Source organism: Lycium barbarum, chromosome 6 (assembly GCF_019175385.1).
Source record: "Lycium barbarum isolate Lr01 chromosome 6, ASM1917538v2, whole genome shotgun sequence".
Lineage (NCBI taxonomy): Eukaryota > Viridiplantae > Streptophyta > Magnoliopsida > Solanales > Solanaceae > Lycium > Lycium barbarum.
Window position 1 is genome coordinate 87,748,677 of NC_083342.1, and position 18,724 is coordinate 87,767,400.

The following is an 18,724-nucleotide window of genomic DNA, read 5'->3' on the forward strand; positions in this document are numbered from 1 at the left end:
CTCTCGGAATCGACGGATTTCCAAAAAAGGTCCGTTTACCCAAAAGTCAACTTTGGGTCTAACATTTTTCGCTTTAAGGCTTATTATCACAAAACCAATCTAATATTCATCCGACGACCTCGGAAATCGTCCCACCCATCCCCGCAAGTCTAGTAAATGCTTACAAAGCTCGGGAAAAGGTCAAAAGGGTCAAAAGTACCGTAACGGCTAAACGGGTCGTTACATTTATACACATAGAAAGGGAAAAGGCCCAAAAACCTAACATATACAACAAATACCTACTTATTTAAAAGTGAAATTTCTTTGATTTATTCCATTTTTAAAAGAGAATTTGACAATGAAAGATGCAGGTTATCTATACTCTATTCTAATACTGATATTTATATTTGTGATTTATTAATTCATTTATTTACATTCATAAAAAAAAATAGTTAACTTTGTCTTGACTATATGAATAAAAAAATAAGAAGTTATTTATGTAAGAAAATTTTAGAAGTTATTTATGTGCCGCGCGAAGTGCGAATATGTTTACTAGTTCATTTAGGAAATTTTCGCCACAAATTTTATTGTTTCCTTTGTGCGCTCAACTAATTGCTAATTAGTTGTGCTGAAGGCCATAATCACATATATAGGACGCCCAACATTTTTTTTGTGCGGAGTGCCCTTCAATGCACTGGGCTTTAATTTTTGCCCCTCAAATTGGTGGTCTTTAATTTTTGTCCCTTTCGCCTAATATCATGAGGTTTGGGGTTCGAACCCAATCTCAGTTAAAAAAAAAAGACAATTTCGCAAGTCAGAGTTTTGTAGCAAAGTTTTGCCTTCAGGTATAAGGTAAAACTCTGCCTTAAGGTAGAGTTTTGGCATACCTAATCAGGCAGAGTTTGACTGCAAACTCTATAGGTAGAGTTTCAAACTCTGCCTCAAGGTAGCAAAACTCTGCCTGAGTTTTGCAGGCAAATCTCTGTCATGCGAATCCAAACTCTACCTTGCGATTTTTTGTTTTTGACTGAGAGGCGGTTCGAACCCGAAACCAAAGGGTTCTAACGAAGGGCAAAAATTAAAGACCACCTCAAAATAAGAGCATTCCTGCAAATTGCCTGATGGCCAAAGGTGATCTTTATTAGGCCGTCTGGACCTTAGGCTAAGTAACAAGCCCTTTCTTTTATAAAATAGAATTAACGAGATGACCATCAAGTTTTTTGTGCGGATTGGCCTTCATATGGACTAGTATTTAATTTTTGCTCATCAAATCATTGGTTTTTAATTTTTTTCCCTACTTCTCATTTAATGAAGATTTGTGGGCCAAAGTATCTTATTCTCTGGTCTTCGAAACCAGAGATTCTGGGTTCGAACTCCAGCAGAGTAAAAAATAAAAAAATTCGCAAGGCAAGGTTTCATAGAAACTATGCTTTGTCCGGCTTAGTTTTGTAGAAATTAAGTTATCAGACAGAATTATGACGGAAAAGGCATAGTTTCCATGTAACTTTGCTTGAATATGCATAGTTTCTGTAAAACCTTGCCTTGCAAAACTTTTTTGTTTTTTACTCAGCTGGGGTTCGAACCCAGAATGTCAGTGATATTTTAGGTCACTTTTTTATTACTAAAAGTGCCGAAGGGAAAAAATTAAAGACCACCCCAAAATAAGGGCAATCATACGAATTGCCCGATGACCCTTGATTAGTTAAATCTCGGTTTCGCTGGTGCGATTTCGTTTACAAGAACCCTATTTTTATTTACATATGAGCTATAAGTATTTTATTTTATTTTAAAGATCTTCATCTCTAGGCCAATTTGACTTTATTTTATTTAGAATAGAAAACTATAAATACAGTCTTATGGTATTAAAATATGTTAATTGCAAGAATGTGCTTCGACTCATAGCTATTTGACTTTGAACAGTTAGACCAATAGTGGAATGAGTAAGAGGATTTTGGTTTTTCATTTTTTCTTCCAAAGGAGTGAGTGTACCTAGAATTGCTTCGTGCTAAGCTAATAACTGATTGATGGAGGGCAGAGGCTATATAGAAGAAATGAGAGACATAGATATTAATCAATTTCATGTTTTGAAAGATAAAATTAGCTTCATATACTGGAACTAAGTGTCCATGTTCCTTCCCCTTTTGACATGTTCTCATGGTAGTAGAGAGGGCAGAAAAAGAGCGTGAGAAAAAAAAATAGAAAAAGAAAAGTAAAATATATGTTTAGAGAAACAGGGAAATACTATAGAGCAAAAACAAAATCAAGCATTGTAAACGTCGCTTGAGAGATTCGAACTCTCCCGGGGAAACCCCATGTACTTGGCAGGCACACGCCTTAACTACTCGGCCAAACCGAGTTTAAGCACTAATATCCTATCCATTCAAAAACACTACTCTTTTATCTTTCTAAGAGACTATGGCGCAAATTAACATTAAAAAAAGGTAGCTTATACTTATATTATACTAGTTTAGCGGTACGCATATTGCGCGTGTATCACACGTTTATCAATAAAAAGTGCATAAAAAGTCACATTAAATTTATTGTAATTACATTTGACGTCGAGATGGATGAAACGTTCATTAAAATCTATATTCATAAATTTATATTAAGTAGGACATAGGAATACTGACATGACACCTCTCAAAGGTTAATATTTTATTTATCATTTTTCCTGTAATTTGTCTAATATATTTTTTTTAAATTAAGTTACTTTTATAATATCCCATTTCTTTTATATAAATGAAGTTACAGCTCACACACACCATTTCAATCTCACCCTCAATTTGATGCGTCAAGTAACTAATCTATTTATTTAACATTTGTATGTGAAATATGACCTTACCCCAATTCGGAGTTTAACTCCCAGGTCTTCGTCTTTCATCTGCTTTTTCACAACCGACATATATATACACCTAAAAATGAAAATTTATACTCCTTCCGTCCTAGATTATTTGTAATTTTATTTTTACACGCATCTTAAGAAATCAGAAGTATATTTGATTGTTTTTTTTTTTAACTCGCCTCTTAAGAAATCAGAAGGATATTTGACTAACTTTACCTTATTTATATCAAATTTGTAATGACTCTCCGTTAAATCAAATAGCAACTATCCAACACATTTTAATGATATATTACCATAACAAACTAAAAACTGAAAGAATCGAAGAGAATCAACCTACTCAAAAATCATAAGTCTGTTTCTTGGTAAGGAAATATTCAATAATTGGAGGGGGTGGTTATTGAAGCGGCCAAATAGACTTCGGGCTTTGAATGACACTAAAGATAATGTTTTGGGGTTGATATAAAGTTATTTATTTTGGGGAAAAAAAACCCAAAACAAAAAGGAAAACGAAAAAGAAGAAGAAACGTGATTTGGTTTTGGGAAGGGTATTGAAGTAATACATCAGGGTTGTAGGGGAATATATTATTTCTCTTTCTTTGTTGGGAATAAAATTCGACCTAATCCTTAAAGCTATCAGAAATGAAATTGAATAGTAGGAGTAAGGATGCCTTTGAAGGTGTTTGAGCAAAAATAATTCACTGCATGTTTGAGCAAATCAAAACACACCCTTTTTACATTCCAGTGGCATTTCTCCAAAAACATGGATTCCCTATCTTCTTCTTTCAATGCCAAAGTGGCACTCACCGTTCAAAATTTTCAGGGGTTAAGTGCTGTAGAAATGGAGAGAGTTTTATGAGATAGTCTTCCGTTGAGGCTCTTTTCAGAGCTTGGGTTTCTTCTGAAGCAATTTGTGTTGATCCCAGGGGTAAATCTATTTACTTTTGGGAATACCCATTAGTTTGGATTGCCCAAAATTGGAGGTAAATCTGTTCACTTTGTACTTCAATTGTACTCCCTCCATCTGAATTCTGTGTTAATTAATTGGTTTTTTAAGTAATTTATTAGATGAAGAATTACATTCAAGAAAGATGTAATAACACTATCATGAAGATAATTGATTGTAAGTTCCCAATCAAAAAGACCAAAAATAAAGATTATGTAAGAAACAAAATTAGAGCAAAATGTACACTGAATATTATATTGAGAATAATTTAAAATGTTATAGCTGAAGAGTTCATAAAAATGAAAGAATAAATGCCATTACATTGATGCAGTAGTTGAATTCAATGTAATTGCATATCTTCTGAACCTGCAAAAACAAAGAATTTTGGTGAGTCAGTTGTAATGTATTTGTAAGTATAAATAATTTATTGTATGAAGTAACGATATATGTTATTGTATCTTACCTAGAATCTCTTTGTAGACAATGTTTTTGGTGTATGTTCCTTTTCGCCTCTTCGGCTGCTCTGTCATGATCAAAACCTTTGTTGTTGACATTGATATTCCCCTTGAGAGTGCAACATATAACTGCCCATGAGAGGAAACGTGTTGTGGCAAGTATAGTCCAACATTTGGTATTGTTTGTCCTTGTGCTTTATTTATCGTCATTGAAAAGCATAATCGTACCGGAAATTGTTTTCTAATGAATTTAAAAGGGTGGCCTTCATTTTCGGGAGGAGAAAGTTGAATTCTTGGAATAAACACATGTTTGAAAGCATTCTGCCCCATCATTATTTCTGCATGTATAACATTGTTGTCAAACCCTCTGCATATCATTCTTGTACCATTACATAAACCATTTGAAGCATCCAAATTTCTTAATAACATGATGGGCGCATTTTTCTTCAAAACCAACCTGTATACCAATAAAGATGAGGAAAATCGAAAATTAATTAGATGAGGAATTACATTAAAGAAAGATGTAAGAACAGTGCTGGAAACATTTGTAATTATAACTTCCCAATCAAATAGACCAAAATAAATATTATCTAAGAAATAAAATTACAGTAATGTATATGTTGAGCATTAATAGGTAGTGAAGGTTTCAATTATTTCAACTATGCCAGAAAATTTAATTTATCTCCAATTACCGGTGTGTATATCAGCAAAATCGTCCATTTATCATGTTCAAAGCATTCTATGTTTAGATTCCAATCTATTTCATAATTGACCAAATTAGTAAAGATCTAAGAACAAACCTGTGTGGAGGCAAACCGCTTGGTGTTAAAGTATTCAAGTAATCTTCCTGATAGTAATTGTTGGTATCATACTCTGCAGAGTCAAAACTAAGAAATGTTCTACTTTTACCAGGAAACTTGAAAATCAACATCTCATTTAGTTGATCAACATATTCATTTCTGTTAGCTAGGATAGCTCTTTCGGTCATCTATTTTGCACAACTTGTGTTTTCATCTAACGATGGAAACATTTCCCTTATCAAGGCGTCTTCATGAGCAGTATCACCATTATTGTCGATAACCAATTGCTTTGGAAGAAGTACCAAATCATCTCTTAGTGTAGGTTCCTCCCCGTTACCTATACGTAGTAAGAATTCACTAAAAGTTGGATCTGTTCTTGACCTCATATTTCTTGTTAATTTAATCCTTTCCATCTGAGGCCACAAGTAGGATTTTACCAAGCATGCATTTACGGTAGCTCTCGTAGATTTTGGAACTACTGGTAGTACCTGATGAAAATCACCTCCGAAAACCATTACTTTTCCACCAAAGGGTTCATTAAGGTCCAATATATCTCTAAAGCTCCTATCAACCGTTTCAGTCGTGTGACGGTTGGCCATAGGTGCTTCATCCCAAATTATCAGCTTTGCTTGTTTTATCAATTTAGCTCCACCACTTTGTTTTGACATATGTGTGATTGCCATATCAGTTGTTTGAAGTGGTATGTCAAATATAGAATGAGCCGTACGCCCCCCCCCCCCCCCCCCCCCCCCCCCCCCGGTAAAAGAGTTGCTGCCACACCACTTGTTGCCGTTGCTAATGCTATGAAGCCTCTTGATCTAATATTTGCAAGTAATGTGCACTATAGGAATGTTTCTCCCGTTCCCCCAGGCCCATCTACAAAGAACAAACCTGCTTCTCCACAATCGACTCTTTGCAAAATAGTCTCAAACGCTTGCTTTTGTTCAGGATTTAGCTTTGATTGTGCATCAAAATCTTCCGGAGGTACTATTATGGACTTCTCTTCCATTATTTCTCTGCATTCTTGTACAATCCTGTTATCCAACCCATGATCAAGTTTAGGTAAGTCAAAATTTTCAATTCTCTTACCCATGCTCTCTAAGAAAAAATTGATGCTTTTTAGTGTGCATTGCAGTAGGAGAATTGACATGTATTCTTTTAAAATCTTCGGACATGTCTTCATAATAGGCATCCCAGAGCTTTCTAACATCCGTCGGATTACAATGTACCAAAATTGTTGCAAATAAATTTCTTGGAGCTAATGACATTTTGAAGAGGACTGCTTCGCGTAAGCATTCAGAAATGTTGTTATCCGATTCTAATAAACCTCTTTCTTTTGCAGCTTCTTTGAATGTTTCACAAGTTTTCCCATTAACAGGTAGTAAGTATTCAAACGAAGTTGATCTTCTTACGTGATTCAATAATAATCTCAAATGATACCTTTCCCCTTCTCTTGGGTTAGCTGTAACATTAAAAAAAAAAAAAAGAGAATAAATATATTAAATTTTAAAAATATACAAATATTAAGAGTGTTTATTGGATGCCTTACCAACAGCAATTCGACCAATTAGTGATCTTGTTTTTCTTTTCGTCCACTTCTTACCCTGAGAGTTCCAGACATAATACTCTGAAAATTCCTTGTATAGGTACTTCCGTGCTTTACTATCCGTTGAACATATCCGGAAATACTCGGTGAGCATGGTTTGCGAGGCATATTCCCACGCAACAACATTTTTCAAATTTTGATTGCTCCAATAGCACACTACATATCAAATGGCATACTTTTATATCAGTCGTCAATAATATCCAATTAAACTATTAATTAAAAAAGTTTAGGAAACATATAAAGCAGAGTTAGAGTGGAATTTTAAATTTTGACAATCTGTATAACTTGAGTGCTTAGATTAAATAGTAATGTTAGACAAGAACGGTTAACTAATTCGAAGACGTTCGTTAATCTTTGTTGTAAATTGTACATGCAAGTTGGCGTGTAAGTATTTCTTATTTTTGTTTAAATGTTAGCAGAAAATTGTTGAATATATTAAAGTTAAGTGATGTATGCTTTTATGAACATGTATTGGCAGTTTTTGCTTTGTAATTCATTTATAATTGGAAAATTCTATCTTGATGATTTATAATTCTCTAGTATTTTCAGCTGTTGCATGTTTATATTTATTCCCGAGTTAATCTGACAGTCTAAATACAAGCGCATATTTGTTGATGTTGGACTTGGATTTCATGTGGAATTCACTTGGTCGGAAGCTGTGAATTAAAAATTAGCAAAGGAGGACAAATTATGCAGGTACTATTAATTTTCCTTCTGTTAGTCGTGTTGTATTTATATTTAAATGATTAAGTTCAATTACAACTCCTTTATAAAGGTAAAGATTGTAGAAAGGATAACTTTGGTCACATGATATGAGTCAACTTTTTCTCCCATCTGGCGTACATAGCACACATGGTTAGTCAGAAAAATTAATTCCTTAACAGCTGTATAAAGATACAATTCTACTTCATACTTATTTAATAACCGGTAACTTAGAATTGTAGTTACTTCATCAAAAGTTTAAATAAACATAAATGTTGGATAGAAATAGTTTACCTGATTGTCTATTTGGGAGATGTAGTTGAAGGTTAATGACTGGAGGCTGCATTTCACTGAGATTGAATTCATAAATTCGCCACAGTGCTTCTGGCGCAGACACCCAACGTGCATCTTGAAAGGTTTGAATTTCATCTATAACTTTTTCCCCATCATCTGATTCAATATAAATGGCACACTTATCATGTCCTTTGTATATATACTTGTAGAGGTACTTTATTGCTTTGACTCCCGAGCAAGACTCAACATTGATGTGACAATTATATCGAGTTAGTAAATAAGGATTATACGGCACAACCCATTGATTATTCATTCTCATGCCACAGAAATTTTCGGTCTTTCCATCATTTCTTCTCTTATAAATCGGATATCCATCCTTTCCTTGTATTGATTTATTACTAAATGGTCTAGGATAGTGATTCTTGCACTGACCATCCTTCATGCATGAATTTGTTGGACGATGTTTTCCACATGGACCATGCATCATATGCTTAACAACCAAATTATGCAAGAGCGGAAATTCTTCTTTATCAGGAAGTTCCGCGGAAATAAACTTATCATATTGGTCTGGTGATGTTATCTTGTATCCTTGTTCAAGTATCAATAAAAGATGTATGTGCGGTAGACCTCTTTTCTGGAACTCAATCACATAGACATGTGCCGCAACAGGACCAAATATTTTTTTCTTGAAAATCTGGTCTTTTAAATCTTGCAACTTTGCTCTAAAAACTCTAGTCACTAAGTCAGGTCTGTCTTGAGGTAGTTGTCCTTCGAGCAAATTTTCTTGGATCTCCACCCAATCGGTATTACATGTCATTGTGATAAATAGATCTGGTTTTCCATAACGTTGAACTAAAGCCATTGCATCCATATATCTACGACGCATATCTCTAGGGCCTCCAACGAACGATGCAGGAAGTATTACTCTTTGACCAACCTTAGCTCCTCTACTTTCCCCAGCCATGATACTATCAACTATACCTTGCAATATTTCCCTTCTAAAATTTTCTTGCTCCACTCTAAAATATTCAAGTCGTGTTGTTTCTAGCTTGATGTACATGTCAACCACAAATTGTTAGAATAATCGTCCACACAATAGTATTATCGTATTTTCTCCTTCGCGTATTTGTAGTTTATAGCAGTACTACTCTCTACAAGAGACACAACGTTTGCCTTCACGACGTACACCTACAAAACAGATTATTATAAATTGATATGTGCAAACTATAATTGACCAAATCTAAAGTGCCATGTAATTTTGTTTCAAAACTTTACCTTGCTCTTCGTTGTCAAACACCTCACCGACAGATGTGAATGTTGTGATATTCTGGTTGAGGCTTGCAACTTGAGATCTACTTGAACTTTGTTTTGATTTACGTCTTTTTTGTATTCCTTGATGCCATCCAGCTTCACCATTTGAAAAAAGCAAAGGATATTGGAGTGGGTTATAACAACCATAATAATGTTTAACTCTATGTTTATTGCCGGAATGCTCATGAACTATAATCTCTCGATCAAATGGTACATTGGGGTTGTTGCCATCTATCCAAATTGCGGCAACTTGATCTACTGATGGTTTGTTGTAGACACGTTGATCTAGTTTAGCATTGGCAGCAATTCGGATTTGTAAGTCTTGAAAGCTCGAATGATCCTTTAGTTGGCGAAAGAATCGTGCATAAGGATTCGCATCCATAATCTGTCTAATTTTTGCCATAACTTCTTTAGATATATCTGCATCTTGGACTTTTGAAATCCTATTGGATAACTCATTATCCGTGTCAAAAAAGTATAACTGAAAGTAACGGGGAGTATTATCACATGGGAGTAATGATGGAAGATCGTGATAAATTTGACCTTGTGCCTTAAATGTGTAAACTCCTTGTCGTGAAGATGCCAATTTCTTATCAAGTGTAACACCAAAAGACGTAAATGCAAATATGCAATTATATGCTCTAATGTGTCTGCGAAAATTTACTGCTGCTTCTGATTCAGCGACAAATAACTCGTATAATTGAGTTGGAACTTCAGTATTTGCCAATTCGATTGATCCATCGTCACAACAAAATGTTGGAGTTTCATATTGAAACCTCATAGCATGACAATGAATGCATTCAGGAACATTTTCCAACTTATGAATACATGATATTGATGGTTCGTAGTCAATTTCACCTAAATTAACGTAGTCAAATGTTATAAATCTAAAGATATAATAGTTCTAGCACAAATAGAATGTAAGTAATTTTAATTGAAAAATTATCACTACATATTACCTTCAATTTCACACTCTTTTGATAGAGCCTTCAGGAACCAATTTATTCTGCGTTGTTTTATTGGTCTTCTTTCTTCGATATCAATGTCTTCCAATGATCAAATCCTTTTGCTAGCTTTAGAGAGAAATAAAAACAATTTATTAGTAGGATCAAATGTTATTTTAGGAACCTTAGTATTTTTTTTTAAAGTGAGATATTAGGATATGTTGGAGGTATTGATATGTTGCTGAACTGTTTATGTGGCAAGGACAATTTAGGTGCATTTGGAACAACTTATATATTGAATTATTTGGGACATTTGCCTCAACTTGGTGACATCTATTAAAGAATGGAAATTTTCATGATGTTTTCTTACTTATTACAGGTCTATGGCCTTACAGGAAGATAGTGGATAAAGCAAGTGGGTTCTACTCTACAGACTACCCCACAATTTGACTACATACTGGGATGAAGAATCAGAACTAAAGTACTCGTGAATCCGAAATATATTGAACTGCAATGATCTGTAAGTTGAAAAAGCAAAGAACAAGAATGGAACTTAAAAACACTCCAGCAACACCCACATACACAGAGTGATCATCATAGATCACATCACTTCGGCTGATATAATTAACTAAGCTATAGGTGATCTAATATGTCTGTGTATATGTACCGCAGCCTTCATCTTTCTTCTATTTTCCTCATTTTGCCTATCACTAATAAACTTTTATTTCTCACCTAGGACTCATCATCCTGCCAAAAGACTGTTGTGGCTATGAAATTAAGTGTTTATTTCATTACTTTTTTTTTTCATTTTTTGGCATCATTACTTGTTGAGATTATTTTGACAGTTGGACATGGGAACACAGCTATACAGGAGGTCATCTTTCTGCACCTTGTAGATTCGCTGTTAGAAACATAGTTTCTCTTGAAGTATAATTGCCCACATTTGATTTGTGATTTCTACAAAGATGTCTCTCTTCATATTTCAAATATAAGTCGTGCCAATGTGACTAAAATATTCCAGCTTATTCTTTTCTATTAGATCATATTGGCCAGAGATGAGTATATATGAAGTAACCAAACCTTACTATTAATCCCAATGTCTCAATTTGTTTCCTGTCAATCTTTTCTTTTGTTTCAACTCTATTTTTCATGCTACTATTTCTATATGTATTTTCCGCTAACTTCAGAATACTTGTGGAACCAGACGACAGATACCGTGGGAAGTATGATGCTGATCAGTCCCATCACCCATCATATCTTGGTAAACACCAGCCACCACATGAATCAAGAAATAGCCACTGCCTCAACTTTTGGAAAAATTCATGCTATTTACTACTCTTATTATGTAAGTTTTTTCTTTTTTTTCATGACTTGCATTTGCTTGAGTATGCTTGCGGTTTTGAGATTTAAATTGAGTTTGATTGTACTTATGCCATGATAGAGCTTTCAATAGCATCCGACAATTGATTCTGATTTGTCATTTCAGTAACATCATTTGGAACACAGGAAAGAAAGAAAGAAGGATGGTCCTCAAATAATGGAAGTACTATAAAGGTAATATGCTCTGACCTGAATTATGTTGTTCAGTTGTACTGTTGTTTCCAGCATTTAACGTTGTTGCATTTGAAGCAATATATTTGTTAAACTTTCGATTGGCGTAAGAAATTTTGCCTTGATCTATATAGTGAAAATAATAAATTATATAATTAAAGTGGAAATTACAAGGTTAAAGAAAATATGTGTTAATTATTTTTATGTGTACCTTCTTGTGCCATAGGCGTTTAATGAGTAAATTTCTTGCAGCATATAAATTTAATCAATATGTACTATAAGAAGCATACATTTAATAAAAGTTAACAACTAAATATTATATGCTACGCCAGCAAAAGTTGTCAATTGTTTAAAAGAATGAAAACCTACACAATCAATAACTATCTATACTATAAAACTATTCGAGAATAAAAACCTAAACAATCAATAACTATGCAGACTATAAAAATATTCGAGCTTAAACTTATTAGAGAATAAAACACCACTAATTCTTTTCAATTTTGACTCTTTTATAAGTTATCTTGTCATCAGTGTCATCCTCAATGTGTTTGGTCTTCCTGATTGGTGATTCCAATTCTATATCTTCATCTTCTATGTTAATTGCAATAGCTTCTTCAACTTCCTGTATTTCCTCTGCAATGAGGCGCCGTCCAGCCCGATCTCCTTCGTTTCTTGCATCAATTTTGACAAGAAATGTGTATTCCTTTTCCTTACTCAACACCAATTTACGGTAAAATGTGGATTCTTCTTTCTGTAATAAAAAAGGGGTTGTATTAGTTAGCAAAAGATAATTTATTGAAACAAAAAAAATGATATAACTTAGATATATGGTAAAGGTGAACTGAAATATAATATGACCTTGGGAGATATTGATTCAGTATACGTTTTAGCGTCACAACCAAGCAAGTATCTTGTAGCTTCAAACAATGTAACATAACAGTGCTCTTTCTTATCAAACACCTCAAGCTTTAGAAGATATCTACAGAATCATACAAAATTAAACAATTAGCTCATTTATTGATATGTGAAAATGTATAAAGCAATTGAAGAACAAATTTTATGTGCATTACCTTTCCTCATAATCAACTTTTTCTATGCGACAACGGGGACATTTTGCAATATTATTTATAAAGTCCACTTTCTTGTAGAATCTCTTGCAAGAAGAATACCATGGGTCATCTTTATTTAATATATCTTTGATTTTTGCATTAAATCTACAATATTTGACCTGCAAATAGACACATAGGACAGGTCAGGATTGGTACATTTTAAAAAGGTACAAATATTTTTTGGAAGTAGTTGAAAAAATGCGTACCTCTTTATCATCAAACGAAGCATCTATGATATCCACAATCTTCACTTGTTTAGCATTTTTTATCAGTAAACTTGGGAGTACAGTTATATCTTTGTGTTGTGCCTTCTTCCTATCATGCCTGTATGTTATTTAATAATTTAAATTATAGTAACTATGTTTTACTATAATTCCTTACATCGAATAGCACGATATATAATACCATTTTTGGAGAGCTATTGCTTTTTCAAAAGCGGGGTTTATCAACATGCTGCTAATAGATGTAGAAGATATCACAGGATTCCCTTCAAAAATAGGAAAAAGTTAGTGTAATTAAAAGATATACAATTTATCATAAATACAACTGTTTTAATATAATACCTCTGTATATTGTACCCCTAACATTACAGAATCCTATAATAGGTCTTTCAGCTGTCAACTTTTATAGTAATTCATCCTCTATTTCTGAGAAGTAGCCCCATAAAGTTATAATTTTCCGATCACGCCTGAATTTTACAATTAAACATATAAGATAAAAAATAAAAATAAAAGAAAGAAAGTGAAGATCCCTTCCAACATTCATTCAAAAGAAAAAAAAGTAAAAGCTTCAATGATGAGTAGGTAAACTAAATTCAACTTACATCTCGTTCATAAGTACAATTTCTCTTCGTTTTGTGTTTCCTCCCAGGAAGGCCTTAGAATCCACAAAGATGCCAAGTATATCTACAAAGAATATTTAACAAACACATGTAATCTTCTAAGAGATTGTCCAGTAAATAGGAGTAAAATATTGTGCATATATTTAATGGTAGTTTAGTTGACGAAATATAAAGAAATTGTGCGTTCAGTTGCCTCTTCAAACGAAACAAAAGTGTTTGAAAAAGCAACGGTAGAAAAGTGACTATTGCATTCATGAACTAAAGTACTGTCCCTGAATCCAACAACCTCAATCTCCTTGTTCACTGATGGGAAATTAGGATTAGCACCATTAATGCGTCCATTTTTCCAATGTAAAAAGTAAAAATTTAATGGTTATATATATATATATATATATATATATATATATAGAGAGAGAGAGAGAGAGAGAGAATATATACGAATATGAAAGTATTATTACCTCTCCGTCAACTAATGTCACAGTCTTTCGGAGACCTTCGTTCGTTCCCCTTTTATACGCTTTTACTGGTCCGCTTCCAATTACTAAGACTCTTATTACCCAACAGGAATCACATCTCCTTAAGGTGTTAATTGGCACACATTCATTCGCTAAGTCCTTTTCAGTTTCGGTTACACAGTTGTTCACCAACTCCTTTTCAATTGCCATTACAAGATTACCTAAAATAAACTGTGCACAAGAGCTTTAATCATAATAATAATGTATAATGCTATAAATAATTTATCTTATGAGATGTGAGGTGAGTTATTTAGCTGGTGCAGATGAAACTTGTGAACGTATGAGTGTACGCAAGTATGTCAGTTACAAATAACACAAATCTCAAATAACATATATCAATACTACACTCAATTAAAGGAGACAATCTAAGCTAGGATTTTTTGAAAATAAGCAACTTGAGCTGGCGTAGCAATAAATATTACCAATTATTATCAAACTAAAGGACGAAGAACAATACCGAATTTATGTTATGAAGCGATGGTCCAAACAGCCTGTAAAAAAATACATTAAGTTAGATAGGGAAGTTGGATTAGGTGGTGAAGAAATAGAATTGATGCCTTTTTTTTCCATCATGTTCCAAATTGCAAACAATGGTGGTGAAGAGTTTAACGGATTTTGATATCTTTTGTTCTGTTTATTCCAAATTGCAGATGATGTTAGTAGTTAGATTTTAACTGATGAATCAATACATTGTGTAGTTAGCTAAAGAACAACTACAGTTGGAAAACTCTGTGCTGCTGCATATGAATTGCCAAGTTAACTGAGTGAAAGAATATTATTAGCATGTTAAAATTCATATTGAAGACAAAAAAAGGAGAACCTGGAAACATAAAAAGCTGGAGATTGCTGAAGCTACGACAAAGTTGATGAAGAGCTGGAGATTGCTAAAGCTACGACAAAGTTGATGAAGAAGAATGGATCGTAACTCCTTTTATAGAAGTTTATTCATAAACCAGAAAGGATTTGGTTTTGTACTCGTATATAATTTGTATTAGGAACCAACTGTAAAAGGAAAAATAGGAAAAAATTTAAAGTCCCAAATATAACCAGGTGCAAGAATTCATATACGTGCACTTTGAATTCCTTTTAGATTTTTTTTTTGGAGTTTTTATTTTGAAAGGACTCATATGGACTCCTAGACAGGTTTACTTGGACTGTGTAATATACCATATACGTGCACTTTGAAGAACATTTAAGTTTTTATTTTAAAAGCACTCATATTAGTTTGTCTTTTGCTAAAAATAAGGAAGGTTTATATTGGAGTTTTTATTGTGAAAGGAATTATTATATATTATTATTAGTGTGAAAGGACTCATATGGACTCCTAGACAGGTTTACTTGGACCGTGTAATATACCATATACGTGCACTTTGAAGAACATTTAAGTTTTTTTTATTGGAGTTATTATTTTAAAAGGACTCATATTAGTTTGTCTTTTGCTAAAAATACGGAAGGTTTGTATTGGGAATCAAATCTAAAAATAAGGAAGGTTTATATTGGAGTTTTTATTGTGAAAGGAATTATTATATATTATTATTAGTGTTTAGCAATAATATATGTAAGTTATTAGTAAATTACTGTTTTGTTTATTACGGAAACTTTTAATGAAGGGCAAAAAGTTTAATCAACATTTCTAAATCCTTCACACTTTTAATATAATATAAATTATTTTACTATATTAGAAGCACTGGATGGTGCACTTTTTCGTCGTCCGTTTGTGGGCTCAAAATAATTGTGGGCCCACATATTAAACACAAACCATCCAATATTAAAAAAAAAAAAGTGTGGTCCCCATATTAAACACAAACCAACCAATATTAAAAAAAAAAAAGTAAAAAATGTGGAATCCACCATCTCCAAATTCACGGAGAAAACAAAATGGATCCCATATTAACAAAATCAAGCAATATAAAAAAAGAAGTGAATTTCATATTAAAAAACCAAACAATGTCAAAAAAAAAAGTAAAAAAAGGTGGAACCCGCCATCTCCAAACTCACGGGGGAAAAAAAGTGGGCCCCATATTAACAAAATCAAGCAATATAAAAAAAAAGTGAATCCCATATTAAAAAAACAAACAATGTCAAAAAAAAAACCTGCAGACTTTGTATTCGTAGCAAACACTAATATAATAAAGTTTTAGATACGGAGCACAAACTACAATGTTAATTGTGGGCCCACATATTAAACACAAACCAACCAATATTAAAAAAAAAAAAGTGTGGTCCCCATATTAAACACAAACCAACCAATAGTAAAAAAAAAAAGTAAAATAAGTGGAACCCACCATCTTCAAACTCAAGGGGGAAACAAAAAAGTGAACTCCATATTAACAAGATCAAGTAATATAAATAGCCTCCGAGGTCTTTGTCGGAGATTGAGAGTGATTAATAGCCTCCGAGGTTTCTGCCGGAGAGCACGAGTGGTACATGGACTTCGCGGGTCCCCCATGGGTCATGGCTTTGAGGCACTGCCCTTAGCATGTGTGTACGAGAGTGGAGTGAGAGAGGTGACTATTGCATTGCATTGCATTCATCCACTCATATATTTGACTAATCACGTAGTGAATTGTATCTGTCTTAGTTGATTTCATGATTCCTTTACACTTTACTTGTATATGATACGTGACCATACCTGTTTGCTCTATGTGCTACTTGTTGGTTTCAACTTCTTCATGCGTTATTTAATCATTGTCGGCCTATGATGCTTACCGGTACAAGTGTTGTACTGATACTACTCTTGTTGCACTTTTGTTGAGCGCAGAGTGCGATCTAGGTTCCAGTTCTACACCCCGTGGCTAATGCGCGAGGGTGATATCTTTCAGTCATTCAGGGTGAGCTACTTGGTCGTCTGTGGCCCCTGAAGAACCTCCTCTATTTATTTCTGTTTTTGTATTCGACAGACAATATTTAGCCTTCGGTTATTTTCAGACTTCTATTCCGTACCATGTTAGCGCTCTTGTACCCTTTGACCACTTTTTGGGGTTGTCGTGACATTTCTAGTTATGATAAGTATTTAAGACTTGATAACTTATTCTTATTAAATTTTCCGCTTATTTAACCAGTCAATAGTAATGTGGTTCGCCTACTCGGAGTGATAGTGTAGGTGCCACAATTACTCGCGAATTGGGTCGTGACAGTGGCAGAGGAATGGGGTAGTTGGGGGTGGGAGTGGGTGGTAGGGCGGGGGTGGGGTGGGGGTGAGTGGTAGGGTAGGGGTAGTGTGGGATGGATGGTGGAGGGTGGGGCAGGGGTGGGGTGGGGGTCAGTGGTAGGGTGGGGTATAATGGAGAAATGAAATATGTAACCACGGAAAAACCACCAAATCTGTGGTTACAAAAATTAGGACTTTTCATGGTTATATAAACATGGAATGAACCACGGGTTTACAACACCATACCACATAATTTTAAGAATAATGAAAACAAACATGGTTTCATAGAAAACCATACATTAATGAACCACGGGAAACCACCATCCAAACGGGGGGTTAGATACACTCTTTTTCTTTTTTAACAATATTTAGATATTCACTCTACACAGCTTTTTCGGTGTCATCTTCTCTTTCTTTTAATTTTATTGAGAATTTTTTTTTTGTGTGTGCAACTTAATTAGAGTTTCTTTGTTTGAGTTTCATAAAATAATTTTTTTTACGCTTGTTGAAGCATTTTTCTGTTGTAAAAACTGAGTTACCCAATTATTTGAATTAGTTCAAGCTAAGCGATATAAATAATGTATTTGCTGAAGTTCAATTGAATATCAATGAAGTCCATATTCTAAATAAAATATACTAATTAAAAAGTTGCTTCTAGAGTAGCAACAAAATATGAATTTTTGGTTCAATACCAAAAATCTGCTATTCTTAGGAGTGTTGACTATTAAAACATTTATTTTAATTAGTGGTATCTTCACGTACAAAAAATTGAAACAGTATAGATATGTGCCTCAGGATTTGAAGTCACTATTTAAATTGACCCCATTATTTCAATGGATCTGATTTGTCTTAAGCAAAATTTAATCCACTAGATTTACATGAACAAAATTAAAGGGTAATATAAATAAAGCATAAAGTGCAAATAATCTTTTTTTATGATGAAAAGAAAATTATAGTTCAATATTTAGTATAGTATTATTGGGCCTGTGCTGACTCTTAACTAGTCTACATGAGAGTTGAGATTAATTTGAGAAACACTCTGTGATATTTTATAGTAATGACAGAACTAGTATTTCACAAATAAAATTCAAAGTATAAAGAAATAAACACGCTGAAAAGTCATGGGAATTTACAATCAACTATACGTCACAATTAAAATTTCAAGGTAAGAAAAAGTTCATTTTGTTATAATTAATAGCAATATAGCAAGAACACAATTAACAAAGCTTTAAAAATATAAAGAAAAGGAGAATGATAGAAGAGCAAATAAGATAGTTGCTTTTCTTATTTCACGGCAAATAAATTTTTGGAGTGTCTTTCACTTCTCATATGCTAGGCCATTTATAGGCATACTGAATGAGGGTAACTTGTAAGACTAGAGAATACATAGTAAAAGGGATGGGCCTGCAAGTATGGACATCCACACTTTACTATTTGGGTTTTACTATTCACAACACTTCCTTGGATGACTTTGTAAAAAACATTCTAGCAAAAGAAAAAGTGTATACAGTTATTCATAATACGAATTACTTGCTGCCTCATTAAAAATCTTACCAGGAAACCCAACGGTAAAAAACCTCGGTTAAGGAAAAAAGAGTGCAACACGTATTTACTCCCCCTAATGAAAACATTACTTAATGTCTCGGAGATGACGCATTCCAATCTTGTATATCGTCTTCTC

General features: G+C 33.6%; 1 protein-coding gene and 2 long non-coding RNA genes across 3 annotated transcripts; 1 reads left to right on the forward strand and 2 right to left on the reverse strand.

The window, feature by feature from the left end:
• The first annotated feature begins 3,334 nt into the window (after positions 1-3,334).
• LOC132644629 (uncharacterized) lies at positions 3,335-11,226 on the forward strand. The gene is made up of 4 exons (XR_009583878.1): positions 3,335-3,801; positions 7,215-7,321; positions 7,647-7,743; positions 10,256-11,226. It is a non-coding gene; the product is annotated as an uncharacterized LOC132644629 (long non-coding RNA).
• Positions 11,227-11,884: 658 nt separating this feature from the next.
• LOC132644628 (uncharacterized) lies at positions 11,885-13,033 on the reverse strand. The gene is made up of 5 exons (XM_060361231.1): positions 12,942-13,033; positions 12,743-12,860; positions 12,498-12,655; positions 12,286-12,406; positions 11,885-12,178 (listed from the first exon to the last, which is right to left on the reverse strand). Exons 1-5 carry the CDS (start codon positions 12,986-12,988, stop codon positions 11,912-11,914), a joined length of 711 nt encoding a protein of 236 aa, XP_060217214.1. The 5' UTR covers positions 12,989-13,033; the 3' UTR covers positions 11,885-11,911.
• A 244-nt stretch (positions 13,034-13,277) lies between these two features.
• On the reverse strand, positions 13,278-14,536 carry LOC132644631 (uncharacterized). The gene is made up of 3 exons (XR_009583879.1): positions 14,350-14,536; positions 13,836-14,063; positions 13,278-13,441 (listed from the first exon to the last, which is right to left on the reverse strand). It is a non-coding gene; the product is annotated as an uncharacterized LOC132644631 (long non-coding RNA).
• Positions 14,537-18,724: the final 4,188 nt, after the last annotated feature.

Coding starts and splice junctions, on each gene's coding strand:
- LOC132644628 (XM_060361231.1), bottom strand. CDS start 12,988: ATGTTGATAAACCCCGCTTTTGAAAAAGCAATAGCTCTCCAAAAATG. Junction 12,407..12,497: donor AAAGTTGATTATGAGGAAAG/GTAATGCACATA, acceptor ATGATTCTGTAG/ATATCTTCTAAAGCTTGAGG. Junction 12,179..12,285: donor CTGAATCAATATCTCCCAAG/GTCATATTATAT, acceptor TTTTTATTACAG/AAAGAAGAATCCACATTTTA.